Below are 21,596 nucleotides of genomic sequence, written 5' to 3'. Positions count from 1 at the left end.
CTGCCTACAAAACTATGTGAAAAATGCTCACGTTCATCTTATGCTGAAGTGGGTGGAACTCAGCCAAATGCATCAATACCCTTCTCCCCGGGGGAGCTCTAAGACGCTTAAATCCCGGTGTTTGCAGTTGATTACTGCTCGAGATGAAGGTAAAGGGGATTAGTACACAGTCACCATCCCATCAAATCTCTCCGCCGCCTTGGGTTTTAAAAAAGGAATCTATTGCTTTAAGGCTTGTTGGCATGGAGCATACAGAACCATTTATAGAGTGGCCACTGTGTTGTGCATAGCAAATCTTCCTTTTAAAAGCGGCATGCCCTTTGCTCAAGAAAAACACACTGTGTTCCTAGTGCCCTTAGATAATTTTTCCCCCCCACTCACTATTGTCCAGGAGAGAAATGAAGTATCTTCTTGGAGTCTATCTCATCAGCCTCTCTATTTATAGCTCTCTATTTTGGCTTTGTAATAGAACCTGTGCAACAACACAGCTTTTGTTCAGTCTGAAAGTTGCTCAGAGTGGATTCTGCCCAAGGTTGCCAAGATAGTAATAATGCTAATGGAAAACCAAGGCTGGTTATGCTGAAGGCCAGCTGAGTGGTTCCATCTTTAGTTTAAAGATGGGAAGGGGGAGCTGGGAGATAGAGGGGGGGTGGTGCCGGTGTCTGAAAATAGTCCTGGGTGAAATGTAAACGTATGGCAAGACGTCGGAAAGGCAGGGTCATAGACAAAGCTTTTCCTTGCCTCTGTGGATTTTCCCTGGCAGTGAGCATTAGTGCTTCCCGGTATTTAACATCTCACTTCCTGACAAATGTCACAGAACCTCAACTCGCTCTCTCTTTCTCATTTAGAGGATGCCTGTGGTCATCTGGTTTTTAAAAACTTTGCATTCCAAACCAGTCATTTGCCTTGTTTATGCATTAAAAGAAACAGATGGTGAAAACCACAGGGGGAAGAAGCCAACAAAATACAATCTCTCCCCCCATTCCAGCATTCCCCATGGTACCATCTAATTCACACCGGTCCACAAATAGCCTTTAAATGGGACCCGCGTTCTGCATCTGGTCGGACACATCCACGGCATACCGCGACCCACTCTGTGACGTCTGCAGGAACGAGGAGCTGGAAGTCTTCTACTTTTGGACACTGTCCTCCTCAACCCGTTGCTTGGGCGACTTTGATGCCAATTGTGTGTTCTCTCCTCGGAGGAAAGTGCTGACTGTTCTGTACCTTACAAAGTATCCAGTTTTGTGGTCATAAGACCTTTTCTTCCCGCTTGACACAGTACAAAAAAAAAAAAAAAAAAAAAAAAAAACAAAAAACAACCTTTCTAGGGCCCCAGAATTACTGAACCTCAGCCTAGGAGGAACACCAAGGTCTAGCTAAGAGGATGTGAATTTCGGAGGCACACTCCTGGGCATTTGCACGGCAAGGCTTTGATGGACAATGGGCACAAAGGGCACATCAAAACTATTTTCCTCAATGAAATGAAGTCAGGCTTTTCGTTTCCTTTTTTTCCTCCGTCAGTTTTTCTTTTGTGCATTCCTTTTATTCTGCACATTTATCTCTAGTTACAAGGGCTTAGCCTCAGGAGCTACCCAATCGACCCCTTAGTTCCTTAGAGTTGATGCAAACGGGGCTAAAAAGGGGAATTCTGGGGCTCTCTGACAATGGCTACTGCCACCCCTTTCCCGATGACCTTGGCAGAGGATTTGCATTTCCCAACTACGAATTTTCTGTCCCATGAGGAATCTGATAGCTTCTCAGCTGTTAGTACTCCGTTCTTGTCAACTAACTGAAGAGTCTGAAGGTGGACGCTTTGAGAAGAGTTCTGAGGCAGAGAAGAAGGGGCAGATGTAGACAGTTAGGAAAGGAATAGCCCGTTTAATAAATCTCCCAGGCCGGGTCCTAGCAGGGTGGTATCCAAAGTCCAGGGACTGGGGTTAGGTTCACTCTCCAATGAATGTGCTTTGCATAAAAACAAGCAAACACAGGGCACACCCCACCCCACACTTTGACCCGTTGGATTCACACCGTTTTCAGCATCAGATCCTGGGCGCCAAGAGCTGCTTTCAGAGATGCTGTAAATACCTCCAGGTCTCATAATTTTGAGAGCCACGCATGCTGACGTTTTAGAGCAGAGGAGCCTGTGTTTGGGGTGGCAGCAAGGGCCAGGGAACACTAACAACCAGCACGTGTGAGTCAGAGAGCTGGAAGAGGGGTCCTTGGGCAGCGCCACTCACACTGGACAGCCTTTGGCGTGGGCTTATTCCTACCCCTGTAGCCAACGAGGGCCTCACACTTAGATACCTGCGGGGCTGAGCAGGTGCGGTGAAGGAAGAAACAGGCTGGGATTCTGTGCTGGGGAGACAGAACTCACGCCCTCCGGATGGAAAGCGGCCATTGCTTGGCTCCCGCCAACCGCCACCCTGAAAAAATGCACCCCACGTTGCCGAGTCTCTCGAATTTTCAGGAGAAGCCGGAAGTCTGGATTATTATTATTTTTTTTAACGTGAAATCCGATTTCCAGAATTGGCTCAAATATTTCAAGCGGCGTCTTGGCCAAGCTAAACATATCTCTGGCCCCCAGGGGGCCGCTCTTGCCTTCATCTGTGTATTTCTGCCATCCTCCCTTTAATATCTTGAAAGCCTCTGAGCGCAGGGCCCAAAAAGCTCTTCACGGACTCCATGCCTCGGCAAGACAGAACCACACCGTTTCGTACACGTGCCCTGCGTGTCGAACCTCTGTGCCTTCACCCACGCTGTATCTTCGTGCCAGGTGTTCTCCTTCCTTTCCTCAAGTTCAAATTTCATTCAACCTTCAAGGCTAAGCTGAGTGCCTCTCCCATCAGGGCTTTCCAGACGGACATAATACCTCCCTCCTGAGAACTCCCCAAGCATGTTATCCATGCCTCTCCTAATGGTACTTATCACTCGTGGTCTGTTTCATGGCACCTCATTTCCTCTCTCAGCACGGTGGAGACTGCAGGGCCTAGTACAGGGCCTTGACTACAGCAGGCCTTGGATAAATGCATTGGCTGAAGATATTAACAAACTACAGGAAAACTCAAGGCTTTTCTTAAGCAAGATGGTGTGGAACTGGCCAGGGCAGAAAACAAGGTCTGCCTGTATGGGATAAGGTTGGTGTCCAGGTGAGTCAGCTCGAGGATGAGTGGGACTCATGGGATAAGGGGCAGAGCTGGCTGGATCAGCCATGCGGTAACGTCAGGCAAGTGAAGAAGCCAAAAAAGCTGAGTGAATCTTAGATCCAATCGAGAAATCAGAAACCATGGAAGAATGATCGCCTACACCACTACTTGGTACAAACCACAACTGGAGGCCAACAAGGACTGCTAGCTGGTTTCCTTTTCCCCGGTCTAGAGCCCGTGTGTGACATGAACATCTGCGTTCTTCTCAGCCACATGCTAGAAACATATGGCGGGTGGCGGGGGGGGGGGAGGTCTGGCAAAAAGAAATCAAAACAAACTCTGCATTTTACCTTAATATTGGAAGGAAAATACAATGGAAAGGAACAGGACTTCTGACATGTGTCACGAGAAGCTGAGTGTCAAAGGCCATGGCCACACTAGGTCTTTAGCTCCTTGAAAGAAGGATTAGATCTGATGGGGGGAGTGACTGAAAATATAAGCTGGACTCAGGCAGGCTGACTCTAGCACACGTGAGAGCATGACCAAGGCATCTGTCCATTTGAAGCCAGTTTCCTTATTAGTAGAATGGAAATAATAATACTTATAGCCTATTAGTGTATTAAATGCGATCAAGGACATAAGGTACCCGGCATAGAGTAAACCCCTTAAGCCTTAGTTGTTTTTATTATAATTGTCACCTGCATTATACAGATTCCACTTTTGGACTTAAATTGTGGACCAGGGAATTCAGATCGATCATCCTACTGAAGACAGCTTTTAAAAAAATGAGGAAAAGATGCTAAAAATCTTCTTAATAGCATTAAAGCACTACAAGATAGTAAAGAGTTATCAGGTCCGAATTTGGGAGTAGAGAAGGAACTCATAGAGGTAAGCCCCCATTTTTTTTTTAAAGTTTATTTATTTTTGAAAGAGGGAGAGAGTGCACGCACGTGTGCATGCACAAGCCAGGGGAGGGCAGAGAGAGGGAGAGAGAGAATTCCAAGAGAATCTCCAAGAGGGAGAGAGTTCTACACTGTCCGTGAGGAGCCTGACGCAGGGCTCTATCTCACGAACCGTGAGATGGTGACCTGAGCCAAAATCAACCGTTGGATGCTGAAGCGGCCCCAGAGGTAAGCCCAAGTTTTGAGGCTGCTTTTTTTCCTGGTGGCATTTGTCGATCTGGGACAGGCGTCGGAGAGGCCACAGTGTGTCTTTTCACTGCTTCTTTGGGTGAGTGGGGCATCAGACTCTAGGGCTCACCAAGGATGAGACTCTGATACCCATCCCCTCTTTGGGTTGGGATCCTAAGGGCTGCATGTAAAAGTCAGAGTTAACCCAGGAGGGAACCCACCCTTGCACCAGCTAAAGCCAGGTTTTCACTCACTGGGGTTGGTAAGAACATTTCAAAGCCTGAAATTAGATTTACGTGTGGCTGTGAGGCTGGCAGAAGGAAAGAAAATCCTGTCTGGAATTAGAGAACATCTTTATGGGCTTTAAATTATTTCTTACAAATATTCAAAAATACAATGTCCACTATGCAAAGGTAACCAGGAATACAGGAGACAAGACAATGGAAGAAGAGAAACAACAGAGGATTCTTGCTTTCTTCCTTATATGATGAGGATGTGGTCTGTGTCTTAGTGATCACAGACTTCGAGGCTGTTTGCTTTCACAATGTTTTATGATTAAACCACGGGAGCAAACAAGATTTAATCAGTGAGATATAAGTCAAATAGAAATAAATTAATCTTTACAAAGCATAGACTGTTCCTAGTGAGGTCTATGAGGCAATGGGAATTTCAAATCAAAGCAGTAAGTGACAAGAGACTTTGGTTCTTGATGACCATCAGTAGATTTACTTGGGTGACCATTTTACTGTGGTCATATCAGTATTGTCATTGTCACAGTTATCACCATAACAGCCCAAGACACTTCAGTGGAGAACCCCAGGAGAAAACACGCTTTATGAGACTTCAAAATAAACCTACTATCCAAGAGAAACATGGAGGTCCCAAGCCCAGGACACCTTATTGAATTTTTCTTCAGACAAGGTCTTTTCAGTGGAAGATCACAAGCCGGGTTTATCAAGAGGATCTCACCAAGAAGTAGGGCACATTCCCAACTGGAATGTCTAGAAGAAAACACTTTCTCTCAGAACAACTCCTGCTCACATGATATCAATGGGGCCAAGGTCTCAGCAAGGTCTCCTTGGGCATCCACTCTACCCCCTGAAAGGGGAGCCAGCTGGCAGGTGCCTGGGAGTGGGGCGTAGCTGCTGTGGAGGCCCTGGGGTGAGGGAGATGTTAGCTTCTCAGCTGCAGGCCACCAGTTCATTGGCACGCCGAGGCGGGAGGGAACAGGCTGTGCCAATCATGAAGGCAGACCCTCCTCGCCCTGAGAATCCTATGGGAGCCGATTAATAGGGTCTCAGTTCCTGCCATGTTCTGCCATGCTTCCTTCTGACGCCAGCCCTACCGCTCACCGCTTATGGCAACTTCTCATCTCTCTCCTCCAACACTCAACCCTGTTTTGTTTCCTTCCCTCCTGCCATGCTACCGGCAACCATAAGGAAGAACAGAAACAGTGCAAAGGAAGCGGAAAAATCCTACTGTTTGACAGAAAGAATTGGGTGGAACAGATGAGGGACTGAGATAGGATGGGGAGGAGCACAGGTGAACTGTTCTGGAGTATTATTACCAATATTATTGCTCATACTTCTGCATTTGAGAGATGCCTGTTTCAAAAGTTACAAAAATCACAAAAATGTAATTTTGTATAGCTTTAACAGAATTTTCTTTTTCACCTTTTCTTTTTGAAATGTTTATTTATTTGAGACAGAGAGTGAGCGTGGGAGGGCAGAGAGAGAGGGAGACACAGAATGAGAAGCAGGCTCCAGGCTCTGAGCCGTCAGCACAGAGCCTGACGTGGGGCTCGAACTCACGGACCGTGAGATCATGACCTGAGCTGAAGTCGGATGCCTAACTGACTGAGCCACCCAGGTTCCCCAACTGTAACAGAATTTTTTTTTTTTTTTTTTAATTTTTTTTTTTTTTTTTTTTTCAACGTTTATTTATTTTTGGGACAGAGAGAGACAGAGCATGAACGGGGGAGGGACAGAGAAAGAGGGAGACACAGAATCGGAAACAGGCTCCAGGCTCTGAGCCATCAGCCCAGAGCCCAACGCGGGGCTCGAACTCACGGACCGTGAGATCGTGACCTGGCTGAAGTCGGACGCTCAACCGACTGCGCCACCCAGGCGCCCCCAGAATTTTTAAAGAATAACAGGAAATCCCGCGTGGAAGGGGAGGGAGGCATCTTTTGTAACTGTCCTAGTTGCTGTGTCCCATGATTTAATTCTCTGGGTCTAAGTCTCTACATTCCAAAGCAACATCAGCAATGGCCAGAATGACACAATCCTTTCTCCTGATATCCAGATAATGCCTTGAAAATTGACCAGTGGAGTTTTCCCATCAATCTAGCAGAGCAGGAACGTGTGGAACGGGCTCCTGGTGTTCCGCCCCAGGGCCTAGTCAAGAACTAGGCAACCCAGGTGGTGCTCAGGAAATATAATGAGTAATCGAGGAGAAGTTAAAAAGTACTGCTGTGCCATAATAATTACACTACAGATTTATAACTTCACCGTTAACAGTACCTGAGGTTGTCTGAATTCAAAAGTAGGCCTCACCAATTAGCAGTCAGCCATTTGCATTTTTTCTCTTTGTTTCGGCTTATGTGGACAGCAAAATTAGATTGCTTCCTTTCGAGCTCTAATCTCCCCGAGCCCCCTGTTTTATTTATACTATCTCTGGGTTTCATGCATTAACGAGAGTCTTTAGATTTCTCAGACTGCTTGCTGGAAAGGACTTCTTTCACGTAAATGCCCTTAAAAAGCATGAACAGAACCCCCACAGTATTTATGAGATCTTATAACAACCTCTTTGTCTTAAAGCCCATGAACTGTGTGACCCTTTCCCTTTAAAGAAAACCCTTAGGAAGAGAAACATCACTATTATCACTGCCTGCCCATTAGAAGTTGGATCCAGGTTTCCGAAAGTGCAAAGTTATAGAGGTCTGTCTGTTTAAAATCCAAGATTACTAGTTTCTTTTCTATGACGGGAGGAAAGACCACATGTTGCCTACACTGGATTTATTAATTCTCTATAAATTCTCTCTGCCCAGCTTGGGTGTAGCAGTGAGCTCATTTATTATTCGCACAGCAACAATATAATGAAAACGCAGTCTGGCCTTAAAACTACACCCTCACGGGCCAAGTGCACAGGTTACCCTTCCTAATGCTTCTCTTGTGCTCATGGAGGTTTCTCCCCCTCTGTATTTGGGCGGTGATTTACTTTCCTTTAAAGGCATCTCGACATCTGATTTCATGCGAGAACCAAGCCTTTTGCGAGCCAGTCTACGTCGCGGCCAGTCTCTTTTTCCAAATGAGGAGAAAGTCACGACCGAAGGCTCAGAAGTGGAACGGGGCTCTTGGGTCACTTTCATTGGACACAGCATTGAGGAGGCCAAACACTCAATGGAAACAGTGCCCCAATTGTCAAGCCTCTAGCATGCCTCCCCTGCTGCTTTCTGGAAGCTCTTTGTGCAGCAAGTGCTAAAGCAATATTTAGTTATGGAGGGACCAAACGCCAAAGAGCAGCTAGAAGGATTTAACGTGAAAGGACATGGTGGGAAGTGACGTCGGGGCTCCTCAGGGGCTGAGGTCTTCCTCTGGACAAAGCCGAACGTGACCTGTGACAGAGCTGGGTGCCCCAGTCATTTTTTATATGCCGCGGACCGAAATGCTCTTTGAGAACTGTAACGGCATGGGCATTCTGGTTCTTTTGATGTCCAAATAAATGCAACAGGCCACTGAGCACTAAATCTAGATTTTGAAATGCATTTTATTTATTTTTAAAAAAATTTTTTTTTATATTTATTTATTTATTTTTGAGAGACAGAGTGAGACAAAGTGAGACTGGGGAAGGGGCAGAGAGAGAGGGAGACACAGGATTGGAAACAGGCTCCAGGCTCTGAGCTGCCAGCACAGAGCCTGACGCGGAGCTCGAACCCACAGACTGTGAGATCGTGACCTGAGCCGAAGTCGGACGCTCAACTGACTGAGCCACCCAGGCGCCCCTGAAATGCATTTTAGAGAGATGCTCATAGACCGCCCTGAAGAGGATGTGATTATGGAAAGGGATCAAGGCATGAGAATTTCTAGACCCAAATGCCTAGCGCTCTCGGTTCCTCCCACGGCTTAACTGGGAGACAAGATGCAATGGCTGATGGAACAAACCACGCACGTGGCAGAACTTGGTTCTGCGGCAGGGATGTCGCTTCGAGAGACACCTGACCCACCAAGGGCCTCTGCCTTATTCGAGAAGATTAAACACAGGAAAATGGGAAGAAAATGACAAGGTCTAGGATGAAACACTCTCTTAGCTTTTGGTAGCAAAGCAGGGAAGACAGTTCTCCTTAACAAGACGCTCTCTGGAAATGTTCCCACGTAGGGGGACAGGGTGAGAACTCTGATTCTCCCTGGCTCAGCATACCCCTACCCTCCCTCCTGTGTTCCACCTGTTCCCTGCCTTCTGTCGCCACAGCTCAATCTTCTAGAGGTGACTGCGATTTCTAGATGGGAAGGTGGACTGCCTCCTACAGGAAGAGTAAAAAGATTGGCCAAAACGTACGGAGTCAGCTCGAAATTTATATCAGTGCCTGCGTGTCTTGTTTTTGTTGTTGTTGTTTTGTGTTGTGTTTTTTTTTTTAATTTTTTTTTTAACGTTTATTTACTTTTGAGACAGAGAGAGACAGAGCATGAACAGGGGAGGGGCAGAGAGAGAGAGGGAGACATAGAATCTGAAACAGGCTCCAGGCTCTGAGCTGTCAGCCCAGAGCCCGACGCGGGGCTCGAACCCACGGACCATGAGATCATGACCTGAGCTGAAGTCGGACGCTTAACCGACCAAGCCACCCAGGCGCCCCTGTTTTGTGTTGTGTTTTAAAGAATCTTGAGGTCAAGTCACTTTATTAAACTTTTCAAGTGACTCTGGGAAAGAATCAGATAAGGATATCTGGATCATAAAATTTTAGCAAAGACCATTAGAGACAATTCAACCCTACTCCCCATTTCACAGTTCAGGGAACTGAAGTTCAGAGAGGTTATTCAGACGGTTAATGACAGCAAAGTAAATGAGAACCTGGTTGGCTGGGCACATACTACTTTTCTCAGTGTTCCTGTTGCTGACATTAGCAAGACAGATTAGAAATTTACTAGGAATTTAGTACTTTCCCAATTTCACAAAGAAACTCACTTCCTTGCTTGAGAAGCAAAACTTGAAATCTGGGTATCTTAAATTTTGGGGGGGGGTCCCCTCTCCCTGGCAAGACCATTCTGGGAGATTTAACTATACAGCAGTCTCCCCTCATCCCTTGTGAATGTGTTCCAAGACCTCCCCCCCCCCCCACTACCAGTGGGTGCCTGAAACCATGGTTAGTACCGAGCCCTATATATATACTATGTTTTTCCTGTACATACATACCTATGATAAAGTTTAATTTATCAATTTGTCATAGTCAGAGATTAACAACAACAATAACAAAATAGAACAATTATAATGATATGCTATAATAAAAGTTATGTGAGTGTGGTCTCCTTCTCTCAGAATATTCCTATTGTACTGTACGCACCCTTCTGAGAATGATGTGAGATGATAAAATGCCTACGTGAAGAGATGTCAGGTGAGGGGAATGTCAGTACGTGACAAGGAGGATCATTTGCTTCCGGACCGTGATTGACCATGGGTAACAGAAATCGTGAGAGCAAAATGGTGGATAAACGGGGACAATTGTGTCTGGTTACATGAAGTCCTCCATTTGGACCAATTTGAAGTCATGTGACAAGGTGGTATTTCCAATGAGAGAGAAAGCCAGCACAGCAATGTTCTCGGTGGTACCACGGTCTTTACATCCCCTTAATCATCTGCTCAGGACTTCTGGATCAGCCTGCCATGAAACTGACCACTGTACCTGGGTGGTGGGAATTTCCCACCTTCCTAAACCCACATTCCCTCAGCACGGAGGCTACTCTCCTGATCTGGGATGGGAGCCTTCCGAAGTGCCTCTCATTCTTCCTGGCCCAGTGGATGCTGTTTAGCACCCAGGACTCTGATGAGCTGGAACTGCTGATAAAGTGTCCTAAACATGCCTTCCTATTTTAGGGCTGGGCAACATCAACCGTTAGCTGGACAGATGTGAGTTCAAATATCAATGCTGCCTCTTACTAGAGGGATGTCCTTCAACAAGTTAACTAACCTCTCAGACTTCAGATTCCTCCCCTGTAAAATGAGGTCGTAATGAACATCTTATGAGGCTATTGAGAAGATCAGATGAGATTATGGATATAAGGTCCCTAACATGGAGCCAGGGCTCCAGGGCACTTTTGGGTTACCCCCACTTTAGTTCTACAACTATCTTGAAAAATGAGCCACTTGATAGCATGCTAAAGGCCATGCAGTCAGTTGGTGGTGCATTTGAAAATAAATAGCTATTATGAAAAATAATTCGTTTAAGCACACTCTGCTTTAAGAAAACCAAATAAAATTTACTCCGATAAATCAGATGTGATTATGGCATTGCCGAAGATTCTTTGCTTCAAGAATGGACCTTCTCTGGAGTCCCTTTAAACAGAGGATTCCTTGGTACTCTACAGATATTACTGGAATTACATAGAACTTTTAGAGGAGACACATTGTCCTAAGTGAGTCACACCCTGACTCCTTCAACAGGAGCAGCATACCTCTCTAGAAGTGTCCCTTGACAACTGGGTGGGTGGCACTCTTGAGAAGCAAGTGTACTTCTGACGGCATCTAGCTTTTTCCACAAGGCACCCACACGAGGCTGTTATTTTTTAAGTTTATTTATTTTGAGAGAGAGAGAGAGAGAGCAGGGAAGGGGCAGAGAGAGAGGGAGAGAGAGAGAGAGAATCCCAAGCAAGTTCCTATCTGTACAGAGCCTGACACGGGGCTTGATCTCGCGAACCATGAGATCATGACCTAATCTGAAACCAAGAGTGGGACGCTTAACCGACTGAGCCACCCAGGCACCCCAACATAAGCCTGCTTTTAAAGATGCGTTCAACCAATATTAAGTCTCGGTTTTATCATCAAATCAAATAAACAAATGCATTCTTTCCTTTCCCTCACAAATACAGCATTATCCACTCAGCCAGACATCATACCACACACAATATCTGACCTATTCACTGTGATAAGCACATTCACATAGCATGAAATCATTGAAAAAGGAAAGAAAATTACCTTTGTTTGCTTTGGTGTGGGTTCCTAAGGAGTTGCTAATGCATTCATAGAAATATATACTATCTCTAAGCTTTGTGACAAACTGCAACTGAGTTAGAAGGCCTTGGCATTGACCAAACAAACAAAAAAAGACCTTTGTACATTTTTAGGGAGGTGTTACAGTTTGCTCATTCCCCCGGCGTGGGTGGCTCGGCTGGGAGGAGAGACTTCTCATTTTCAAAGTAAGCTCATAAAGTCCTGCCCCTAAGTGCTCAAGGACCTCCAGTTCTGTGTAAGATTTAAAATTCATCTTGACCCTTGTGGGTAGGGATTTTAGATGAACGTTCACTTCTCCACACAGACCCTGGAGCCATGTATTGAGGGGGAAAATCGTTTAAATTTGGATTATCTTTATATAGCGATGCACAATTCTGAAACATAGTCATACTTCATTGAGTTTATAAATGAAGAAACCAGATGTACCTAGTGCCCTGTCAAACTCTGATTCTCCCTGCTGTTTTTCAGGGTGTGTGTGTGTGTGTGTGTGTGTGTGTATAAGAAGGCAACAAAGGAAAGTGAGGTGAAGTCAGAGTTTATCTTCCTGGGGAGATTTCATTTCCTCTAAATCTATTTTTACTTGTTGATAGACAAATCATACTGCTAATGTATAGGAGTTAGTTGGCTGGTAACGGAGTGTTGCCGTGAGCAACCAGATTTCACAATGCTTCAAATCCCAATATGGGAAATCCTCGGTTCCCTAACCAATGGCTTTGGGTTAGAGTGTGTGTTTGTGTGTGTGTGTGTGTGTGTGTGTGTGTGTGTAATTCATGATGACTCAGTGTCTAAGAAGGTACAAATATTGTAGTGAATCTATTTCTGGTTCTTATGTTACCTTTCAGGAATGGACCCGGAAGACCTGGCTAAAATCTTTTCATCATCTCCTGCCAACATTCAGCCATGTCCCATTTTGGAAGGTAAGAAATGGTTTTTAGAGATGATGTAATGGGGTCTAGATAAACCTTAATGTTACTTGAGTTTTCTTTAATTTTTTTAATGTTTATTTATTTTTGAGAGAGAGAGAGACAGAGACAGAGACAGAGTGTGTGAGCAGGGGAGGGGCAGAAGAGAGAGGGAGACACAGAGTCTGAAGCAGGCTCCAGGCTCTGAGCTGTCAGCACAGAGCCGGACGCGGGGCTCAAACCCACGAACTGCGAGATCATGACCTGAGCCTAAGTCGGACATTTAACCGACTGAGTCACCCAGGCGCCCTGTTACTTGAGTTTTCTGAGTGCTACCACCAATGCATTACTAGCTCCAGCCTAGCCCATCATACACATTGTGATGGCAGGCCATTAGTGTTTTGATGAACCCATGAGCTCCCTTGAGATTAAGTGAAAAGTACAACATATTCTGGGGACCACAGAGGAGGGAGAAAACTGCTGGCGTGCAGAGGAGATGAACCTTGAAATGGGCTTTAAAGGATGAACAGGAGTTTACAGATAGAATAGAGGAGGGAAGGCATTCTCAGTAAGTAACAGAATTATGCAAAGGCAGCTCTACTCCTCAGTAAAAAAAAGTGCAGTTCTCCTCTTTAGGTGAGGACAGAAGCGTTAACTAATCTTGTCTCCGCTGGGCAAAATGTGTAAAAGCTAGGCTCTCAGACAAGCTGAACTTCACATCATTCATGCTTTGAATGCTCACTTGTTGTGTATAGATGGTTATAATTCCAGAAAAGAGATGGTGGCGTTCTCCAAGACACTTCTAGGGGGAAAACTACCATATGGAATCTGACACATAATCACCACAGATGGTAATGAGCTGGGTGATAAGACTTGAACAGTGCGTGATAGTCCGATGGGTGATAAGATCGGAACCGCTTTTCAGTTTACTTAAAAGTCAACTCAAATTAGACACTTCGTTTCTTGCTTCCGCCTTGTTCATTCGTTCAGTGGCTGTTAGCTGTGTGCTGACACTTGGCTATGAGCTCAGCCTATAGCAGTAAATGCTGTATATGTAAATGACATAAGTAAACGGCAGCCTTGAACCCTGCCTGCCTTTATGGAGCTTATAATTTAGCTCAAAACTGATCTTCAGAAGGATGCAAAACAGACCTAATTCCATCAGTTGGGAATAAAAGCGACATGTCCAGAAAGTAATCAGAAACACGCATAGTTCTCGATTCCGATCAAGGCACAGAATGGACCAACTCAGATGGCAGTTTAACTGATCTGTGAAGCAGAAAAACGAGGCTATTTTAGAGGCTTTTAGACGTGTGGGGGCTCCACTCCCAACCGTAGTCCCTTATTAAGTAGAACTGTCACTTGTAAAAAATTGAGAACATTAAAAAATACACACAGTTTAGCTTTCCAAATGATTGGACTATGAGTAACTCATTTAATTTAAAATTGCCTGTGAGTTCTTGGCAATCACAGGGCATATTTAGAAATCTTCGCAAAGCAAGAAGAATCTAACCTACAAATTGTTTTCAAATATAATCAAATAGCTATGAGCCGTAAATGTAACAATTAATGAGGTTGACCTTAAGTGGCTTTCTGCACATTTGTGTAAATGTTTATTGATTTACACTTTGCAGTCTTGGTGTGTCATACCTAGGAGTCAATTTTTTTTTTTTTTTTTTTTTTTTTAATCTGAGCTCTCAAACATTCTTGTAGGCCCTGGGCATTCTGCCCGCAATGCCTCATGGATAAAACGGCACTGCACACAAACGCAGAGTGAAAAAGGCCAATGAAATTAAGAAAGGTGTCAGTGTATATGGTTTCCAGATAACTTTAAGCGTTCTTTTCTACTCCGTGCAAAATTCTTGTAGAACCAAAGAGAGAGCCACGCGCTCAAAGGAACAGCATATGTGCTAGCAATAAAGTACGTGCCCATCTGATGTACATTCAGAAACACAAACAGGGCTGAGGCCCTTCGAAACAAAGTCTGAGAAAAGGAAAGACAAACAAGGAAGAGGAACTGATTTTTTTAAGCCCCCTGCTATGTTCAGCTCCGGGCCAGATCCTTTCTGTAGACTGTTGTATTCAATTCTCACAAGAACTCTGTGAGGCAGTTGTGATTGTTCCCATTTCACAGATGGAGAAACAAAAGCCTGGGGAAGTTGAGTAACTTGCCAAGGGATGGACAGCTACGAAGGAAGAGAGCCAGGGGTCAGCCTAACGCCAAAGACCACGCTCTTGGCACAACACGGATGCTGTCTTGTTTCGTAAAAGGGTGGGGATTATATCCTTATCCTTCTTTTTCTAGCCCCTGACGTAGTAAGTGGTGCATGTCGCGTAACGTCGTTGGGATGGGTAGAGGTTTCTTAGGTGGGTGGAGGCTGCAGGTTGCCAAAGAGCAAAGCTGAAGTGATAGAAGGCAGAATTTTGTGTTTCCTCTCAAATGATTCATTAGTGGATAAAACTCCTGAAGCCCATATTCTGTAGCAACATCAAGGGAATCTTTAACTATGGAAAGTCCCGCATCACAATCAGATGGGAACACAGCCAACCGCCCTCATGGTCACTTCACAGAGTTTCTCAAAATGAAGTCCTGGATCCCCTCTCTCAGAACTAGTGGAGGAGCTCACCCCAGGGCAGATCCCAGGCCCCAGGAATAGAATCCCTGGTGAGGACGGCCTGGAAATCTGCATTTCAACTCACCTTCCCTACCTCTCCAGATGATTCTTTTGTTCCCCAAAAGCTCTCTTTAGTGGTTTAGAATAAGCTCCACTGCCCTCCTCTTTTTCTTCTGGAACAGCTTTTAGGGACCATCGCTTAAACTACCAGAAACGTCTAGCGCTAGGCTCATCACCCTTTAAAAGATGGGAAAGTAAAGAGAAAACTTGTAGCGAGTCAGCTACAAGGAGAACTCAAAACAAAGACAAAACAAAAACAAAACCCAAGAAGCCCTCCTGATTCTTGCTGCACTCGGATTAACTCCTGGGGCCTTGGCTTAAGTCAGTACTGTGATTCTCACCCACTGATAAGATTCCTACAGAGAGGCGGATGTTGACAGAGGTTTTTCAAGCAGCTATTATTGCCTAGAAGGTTAAAATTATCTTTTTAGAGCAGCCAAGCCATCTCCACCAGGAGGGAAGAAGGAAGGATGGAAGGATGGAAGGATGGAAGGAAGGAAGGAAGGAAGGAAGGGGGGAAGGGGGGAAGGGAGGAAGGAAGGAAGGGAGGAAGGAAGGAAGGGAGGAAGGAAGGAAGGGAGGAAGGACGGAAGGGAGGAAGGAAGGAAGGAAGGGAAAGAAGGGAGAGAGAGAAACAGCAGGAGCGAGAGCAAGCAAGAGAGAGAAGGAAGGGGGAGGGAGGGAGAGAGAAGAGGAAGGAAGGAAGAGAAGGAGAGGAAAGGAAGGAAGAGGTTCTTCCTCCTCAAGCCCATGGGGGTTCACGCCAGTGGCCCAGTGGACAGGATGGAGGCAGGCAGTGTAGGGAACCAGAGTCACTAAAATGACTTTCAAGGTGAGGCCAAGATATTCTGTAGAACACTTGGTGTTTGGCAGGGAGAAGCCAGGACTAGTCCATCTGTGTGGCCACGTTACCACTTCAGACCCCCACTGGTCGAAGCTTAGCACTGCAGTCATTGTCTACTCCCCAGTTCTGGTAAGGTCTCCCCACCCCCCGTCTGGTTGCACCCCCTATATGAACTGGCAGAGGTCCAATTCAGAAGCTGGCTTCCTCCTACCGGAATCGCCTACTTCTTGCTAAACATAAAATGTCCCACAGATTTTGGAATTAAGCAAACAAAACTCTGAGCTCAAGCGCACACCCCAGCATCAATCCAAGGGAAGGCGTGGTCAAAGTGTCTCCCCTTTAAAAGGATGCAGGGCCAGGGAGCAGGGCTGCAGTGCAGTTACAGCAAATAAAATGGGAAGAAGTCTGAAAGACTTTTCAGACTTGGAGCTAAAAAAGGTTGAGTCTAAAAAAGGAAAACATGTCACCTTCCTGCCAAAATAAACTGTGATGAAAGTTTAGACCCCACCACCTTTCAGCCAAGCATTTCCTGTTTCGGCCTCCCTTGTCCGCCTCAAGCTAGCTCAGATGAGGGAGAGCTATTTTTAAGGTGCAAACAACCAGGAATAAGAATGAGAGAAGCTATTTATTTAGAGTTACACCTTTCAACTGTTCTGTTTTTCCCTCTGGAGCTGGAGGCTTGGTTTGGCTTTCCCTTTGAATCTAAAGCTCCTGGGGTAAGAAGGATTTTGAAAGGTCATGGTGAAGTCGCCATGCCTCCAGACAGCGATCATTGTCTTGGAAAAGACAAGTGCCCACTTCTTGAGGAATTTCTCCTAATATACAGCTACTCGGCTTATGCAACACAGGTGCTCTTGAGCAGTGTTTTTGTTTTAATTTTTTTTTTTTGCTGTTTATTCATTTTTTTGAGAGAGAGAGAGACAGAGCGCGAGTTGGTGGAGGGGCAGAGAGAGAGGGAGACAGAGAATCTGAAGCAGGCTCCAGGCTCCGAGCCGTCAGCAGCGTCTGACACGGGGCTCAAACTCATGAACTGTGAGATCATGACCTGAGCCCCGCCACTTAACTGACTGAGCCACCCAGGCGCCCTTCCTGAGCAGTGTTTTGTAATACATTCCTTTTGTATAAAAGGTGATTTGGAAATACACTCTTGGCTTTGTTATTTATGGAATCCAACAGTGATTCTCCCCCCTTTTTTGTCAACAGAGCATTCCATTATCATGCAAATAGACATTCCGTAATTTACATGGGTTTTAAAAGTCTTTGTGTTAGATTTTCTTGAGGCAGGGGACACGTATACGTAGCGTTCTTGGAGCCAGCAAGCTCGTTCTGCTATCTAACTGCGTCTTCCCTTATTTCTTATTCCATTAAATCAGTCCATTCTTAATACCAAACCTCAAAGGACCCATTGTAGACCCTTGGAATTTGCCAGTAAAAGAAAGAGAAAAGCCTCCGTTGTACTGTTTACATAAGCGTGGCCTTGGTATTGGCTATCACCCCCATAGTTCACCAACATTATTTTCTTTCCCATGTGTATTTCCACCTGACATTACAGTTTTTTTGTTTGTTTGTTTTGTTTTTTAATTTGGGCTCTACAATGTAAGCATCGTGAAGGCTTTGTTCACTGTTTAATTCACCAATGTATCACAAGCATCAAAAATATACTAAATGAAAGGAGCATGTGACTCTTGATCTCGGGGTTGTGAGTTCAAGACCCACACTGGGTATAAAGATTACTTAAAAAAATAAAATCTTAAATACACACACACACACACACACACACACATGCTAAATACTTAAAATTAATTCGGTTAACAAATTTCTATTTATCTCAAATTATTGTGGCATTTTGAATTATACAGAGTGCTGAAGACGTCCTTCCTTCCTTCCTTTTTTTTTTTTTTTTAACATGATGCTTTCCTAAAAATTCTAGCTCTCCTGTTTTTGCCCACCGGCTCAAGCATTATCATAGGAATTACTTGAAGGACAAGAGGATGTCTCCTTTCTAAATTCACTAGCATTTCTGTGTTTTAAATGGGTCAATCTGGAAGTTAACAACTCTGTGGGACAAGTAGGTAGGTATGATCTACTTCCAGCTCCTTTGCTCCCTTTACTTCTGGTGGGTTCTTTGTGCAGCCAAGCAAACAGGGTCATGATTCAGCTTTTGGTGAAAGGAGAGTCCTTTCTGCATCGTTGTACTTGTACAAAATTTGGTGCCTTGTACCACTCAAGGAAGAAACAGAAAAGACTGGAAACAATTTGAGTGCAGAGCTTAAGTATAAAAGCAGATCTATCAGAAAGAGAGAAACAACTGAATGATCCAGTATGATCTGGAATGACGCATGAACTTATCACGACACAGGAACAAAGTTTAGCTGACCAATGAATGGAAAATGGCGCAAAGCTGGTGCCCGAGATCAGGCATTGAGGTCTACTTACTCTTTGGAAGACATACTTCCTTCTTGGCAGTTTCAAGTTCTTGTTTTGGGAACATTTCAATTTCTCTGAGTGCAACGGAAACATAAATAAATAGGAAGAAAAATCCAGTTGGTCGCTCACTCACCTTTTTGCTTAAGTGGGGGCCGTTAGCCCCCCCAACGCTTCTCTGCACGGATGACGGTAATTGATACACATCCTGTTCCTGGGTACCATGGCTAGTGGGGACTTGGTAAATCCCCTGATGTTGGTAGGAAGGTGGCACTTGGTAGATTGTGTCTCGAGGGCCGCCATGTGGGTTTGGCGCTTGATAGAGCTTCTGTTGGCCAAAGGTCTGGTGCGTGAGTCCAGAAGTAGGCTGGTCCTGACTGGAGGGGGTCTCCTGAATGGGGCCGATCAGAAGCTTCACCCGGTTGCCGGGGACAATGCCTTGTCGACCATGTAAGGAGCAGAGCCACCACCCTTCCAGTCCTCCTGTGTTCTGTTCTATGACAGTCAGGATATCTCCCTTGCGGAAGGCCAGCTCCTCGGCACACTCCGGGACGTTGTCATATAAGGCCCTTGCCATGAGATTCTAGAAGAAGAGAACAGATGGACATCGCGTTAGAATTCTAGCTCGGTCCTTTTTCACACCTAAATCCCACGCTTTTATGGAGAGGCACACTTCCTGGAAAGGAGAGAAGAATGAACGTGAACAATAGTCTGTAAGGAGAAGAACAGATGGTGCAGACAAAAGACAGATACATACGTACTGCGTCTGCCACCAATGACATCAGACTGCCTCCTCGGAAAAGCCCAGAACACCACAAGAGTTCTTTCCTCTAGCGGTAGCTGCTGTGCCAAGGAATTATGGGCAGCGCCGTTAAAGAGTTCACTACGCAAAACATTTTTCTTCCTTTCTTAAAGCCAGCTTGCAGAATAAAATACTCCAAGTGCTACAGCGGACGCTTCTCATTTTTTTCCCTTCATATATTGGAGGCAGAAAGAGTCAAAGAAAAGCCCAAATAACAAGCAGTACGAGTGGCATTTCTATTTGGTGTGAAAATGGAAACAAACGTACAGTCATATATGCCTTGCCAGCGCTTAAAAATTCTTACTCTCAGTTGATCAAGAAGTCCTTGGATACAGGGAGAATCTACAAGCAAGCGTTTTTGGGTTTTTTCCCCCCCCATGGAAATCGAGCCTGGTGCATGGCGTGACAGTAGTCTCCACCTCTATATTTGACGGCAGGGAGTGATGGCAGAATTTGCCACACGTAGGTGGATGCCATCCCTTTCTTTTTTGCTCTTTTATTTGTACCTTTCCTGAAGGCCTCTCCTCACGCTGCCACTTTTTCCCCCACTTCTTGAATCTCGCCATTCACAACAGAAACGCTGTGCCTTCCCCTTTCATGGGCCCAAAACACTCTCTCCCTTTGTAAGAAGGCCTGTCTGGCACATTCAGTACTAAGCAGACAGCCAAAGTAGGCATTCAGCAGAGAGCGGGCAGGCAGGACGTGCTGACATTCTTGGAAGCCTTTCAAAGGCTCCGAAGATTTCATTTCTTGGCGTCAGTAATGTTTCGCAGTACGATGGCAGCCATCGCCACATGCCTGCTCCTTCCCAGCACAGAGAGGAGTCGGGATGCTATAAATTCATCACGAGCACTTGGAAAACTAAAAGTGATCTCTCTGGTGCTTCCCTAAAGTGTCTGGATGCACTTGAGTCACTGCAGTGGTGATCCTTTGTGGGAGGAGGGACAGCCTATTGGGCGGATCATGTTTGGGACTTTACATATTCGTGGAATTTTTGGCAGTTGTTGTTTGGATTTCTGCCCCCTGTTTGCTTCTCTAGAAACATGGACTTGATCTTTCAGCCTCGTGCTTTTCATTCCTTTAGAACTGACATACATTAATCATCTCCCCCTGTACTATGCCTCATAACCACAGGCTTGTGCTGTATGCTGGTCCTCTCCTCTGGGGGGCAGGGGGGCTGCGTTATGTAAGGCACCTCCCCTCTGGTCAGTACCTGGGAAGGGGTCCTACTCTTGCTGTTAATCCTCTTAGTGCAACTATTTAACCTAAGAAAAGGAGATCAAGCCATACCCAGGAAGCTTGATGATGCTTTTTAAGAATAAGGTTGCAGGGGCGCCTGGGTGGCTCAGTTGGCTAAGCGTCCGACTTCGGCTCAGGTCATGATCTCATGGTTTGTGGGTTTGAGCCCCACATTGCGCTTGCTGCTGTCAGCACAGAGCTTATGTCCCCCTCTCTCTCTGGCCCTCTCCCACTCTCAAAAATAAATAAACATTAAAAAGAAAAAAGAAGAAGGTTGAAGTTCTTGTTCTTGGATCAGTTTTGAGATCCAAGAAGTCTGTGGTGTGGACAGGTGAGCAGTCAGGGAAGCTCAAGGGAAACTGGGGGGGGCGGGGGTTGTGTTCTAGGTGAAGGTTTTACTTAGAATTTACATGCTAGGAAACTTTGGGATTTTTTTCTAACAATTAGAAGTCCACATACATAGAGATAGAATCATGCAGCATTTTATCCTGGCTTGAGGAACCATTTAAGGATGTGTCATAATCCCCAAATCTCTGTTTCTCTTCTTCCGTCTTTGGGTGTTCTGTAACTTAGAAGAAAAGTCGTAGAGTTATGGATGATAAGATTCTGGTCCTTTGTACCAAAATAATCTGAAGGAGATCACTCCACCAGAGTTCTATGGTGATTATAGGGTAGGGAGAGAGCCGAGCGCTCTCATCTCTGTCCCTTGCTCTGGGAACCATGCAATGACTGGGGATGGTTGGTACGAAAGCCCCAAGATAAAATCAGAAGTGGTAGAGTTAGGACCAGTTCTGTGGGAGCTGAGGGTAGATAGCTGTATGATTCTAGCGGCTACAAAGAAGGGAAAGAAGAGAAACAGAAAACTGTCTCTACTGTACTCTGTAGAAAGGCAAAGGACTACAGACCTAATCAGCATAAATAAGCTCAAGGCATGTGGAGCTGGGTCACTGCCATGGGACTCCATGAAGCACTGAAGTGGAGCATTGGACCGTGCTTGATTAGAAGCAGATAGAAATCCCCGTGTGAGAGCCGTTCTGGATGTTCTTTGTCTCTTATCCCAGTGACTTTCCCACCACCTGGTAAGCACCATGCTAATGTTTCAGATGTGCCTCAAGAACAGTTTCTCTGGGGCAACTTTCAGAGACTGTTGTCTTCGCCAACGGAGGCACCAGGGGTGAGTTCTCCTGACTCTTTGTCCGTGATTCCCCAGCAG

At 45.4% G+C, this 21,596-nt stretch overlaps 1 protein-coding gene across 2 annotated transcripts in view; it reads right to left on the bottom strand.

Moving 5' to 3' along the window:
• NEDD9 (neural precursor cell expressed, developmentally down-regulated 9) overlaps positions 1-21,596 on the bottom strand; it is a 181,892-nt gene that overhangs the window by 8,565 nt on the left and 151,731 nt on the right. For both annotated transcript variants that reach the window (XM_042937903.1, XM_042937904.1), the window contains one exon: positions 18,479-18,925. In XM_042937903.1, coding sequence (XP_042793837.1) covers positions 18,479-18,925 — 447 coding nt within the window. The remainder of the gene's footprint in view (positions 1-18,478; positions 18,926-21,596) is intronic.

The sequence above is a fragment of the Panthera leo genome, chromosome B2 (assembly GCF_018350215.1).
Source record: "Panthera leo isolate Ple1 chromosome B2, P.leo_Ple1_pat1.1, whole genome shotgun sequence".
NCBI classification, from domain to species: domain Eukaryota; kingdom Metazoa; phylum Chordata; class Mammalia; order Carnivora; family Felidae; genus Panthera; species Panthera leo.
This window is presented reverse-complemented; position numbering and strand designations above follow the sequence as displayed.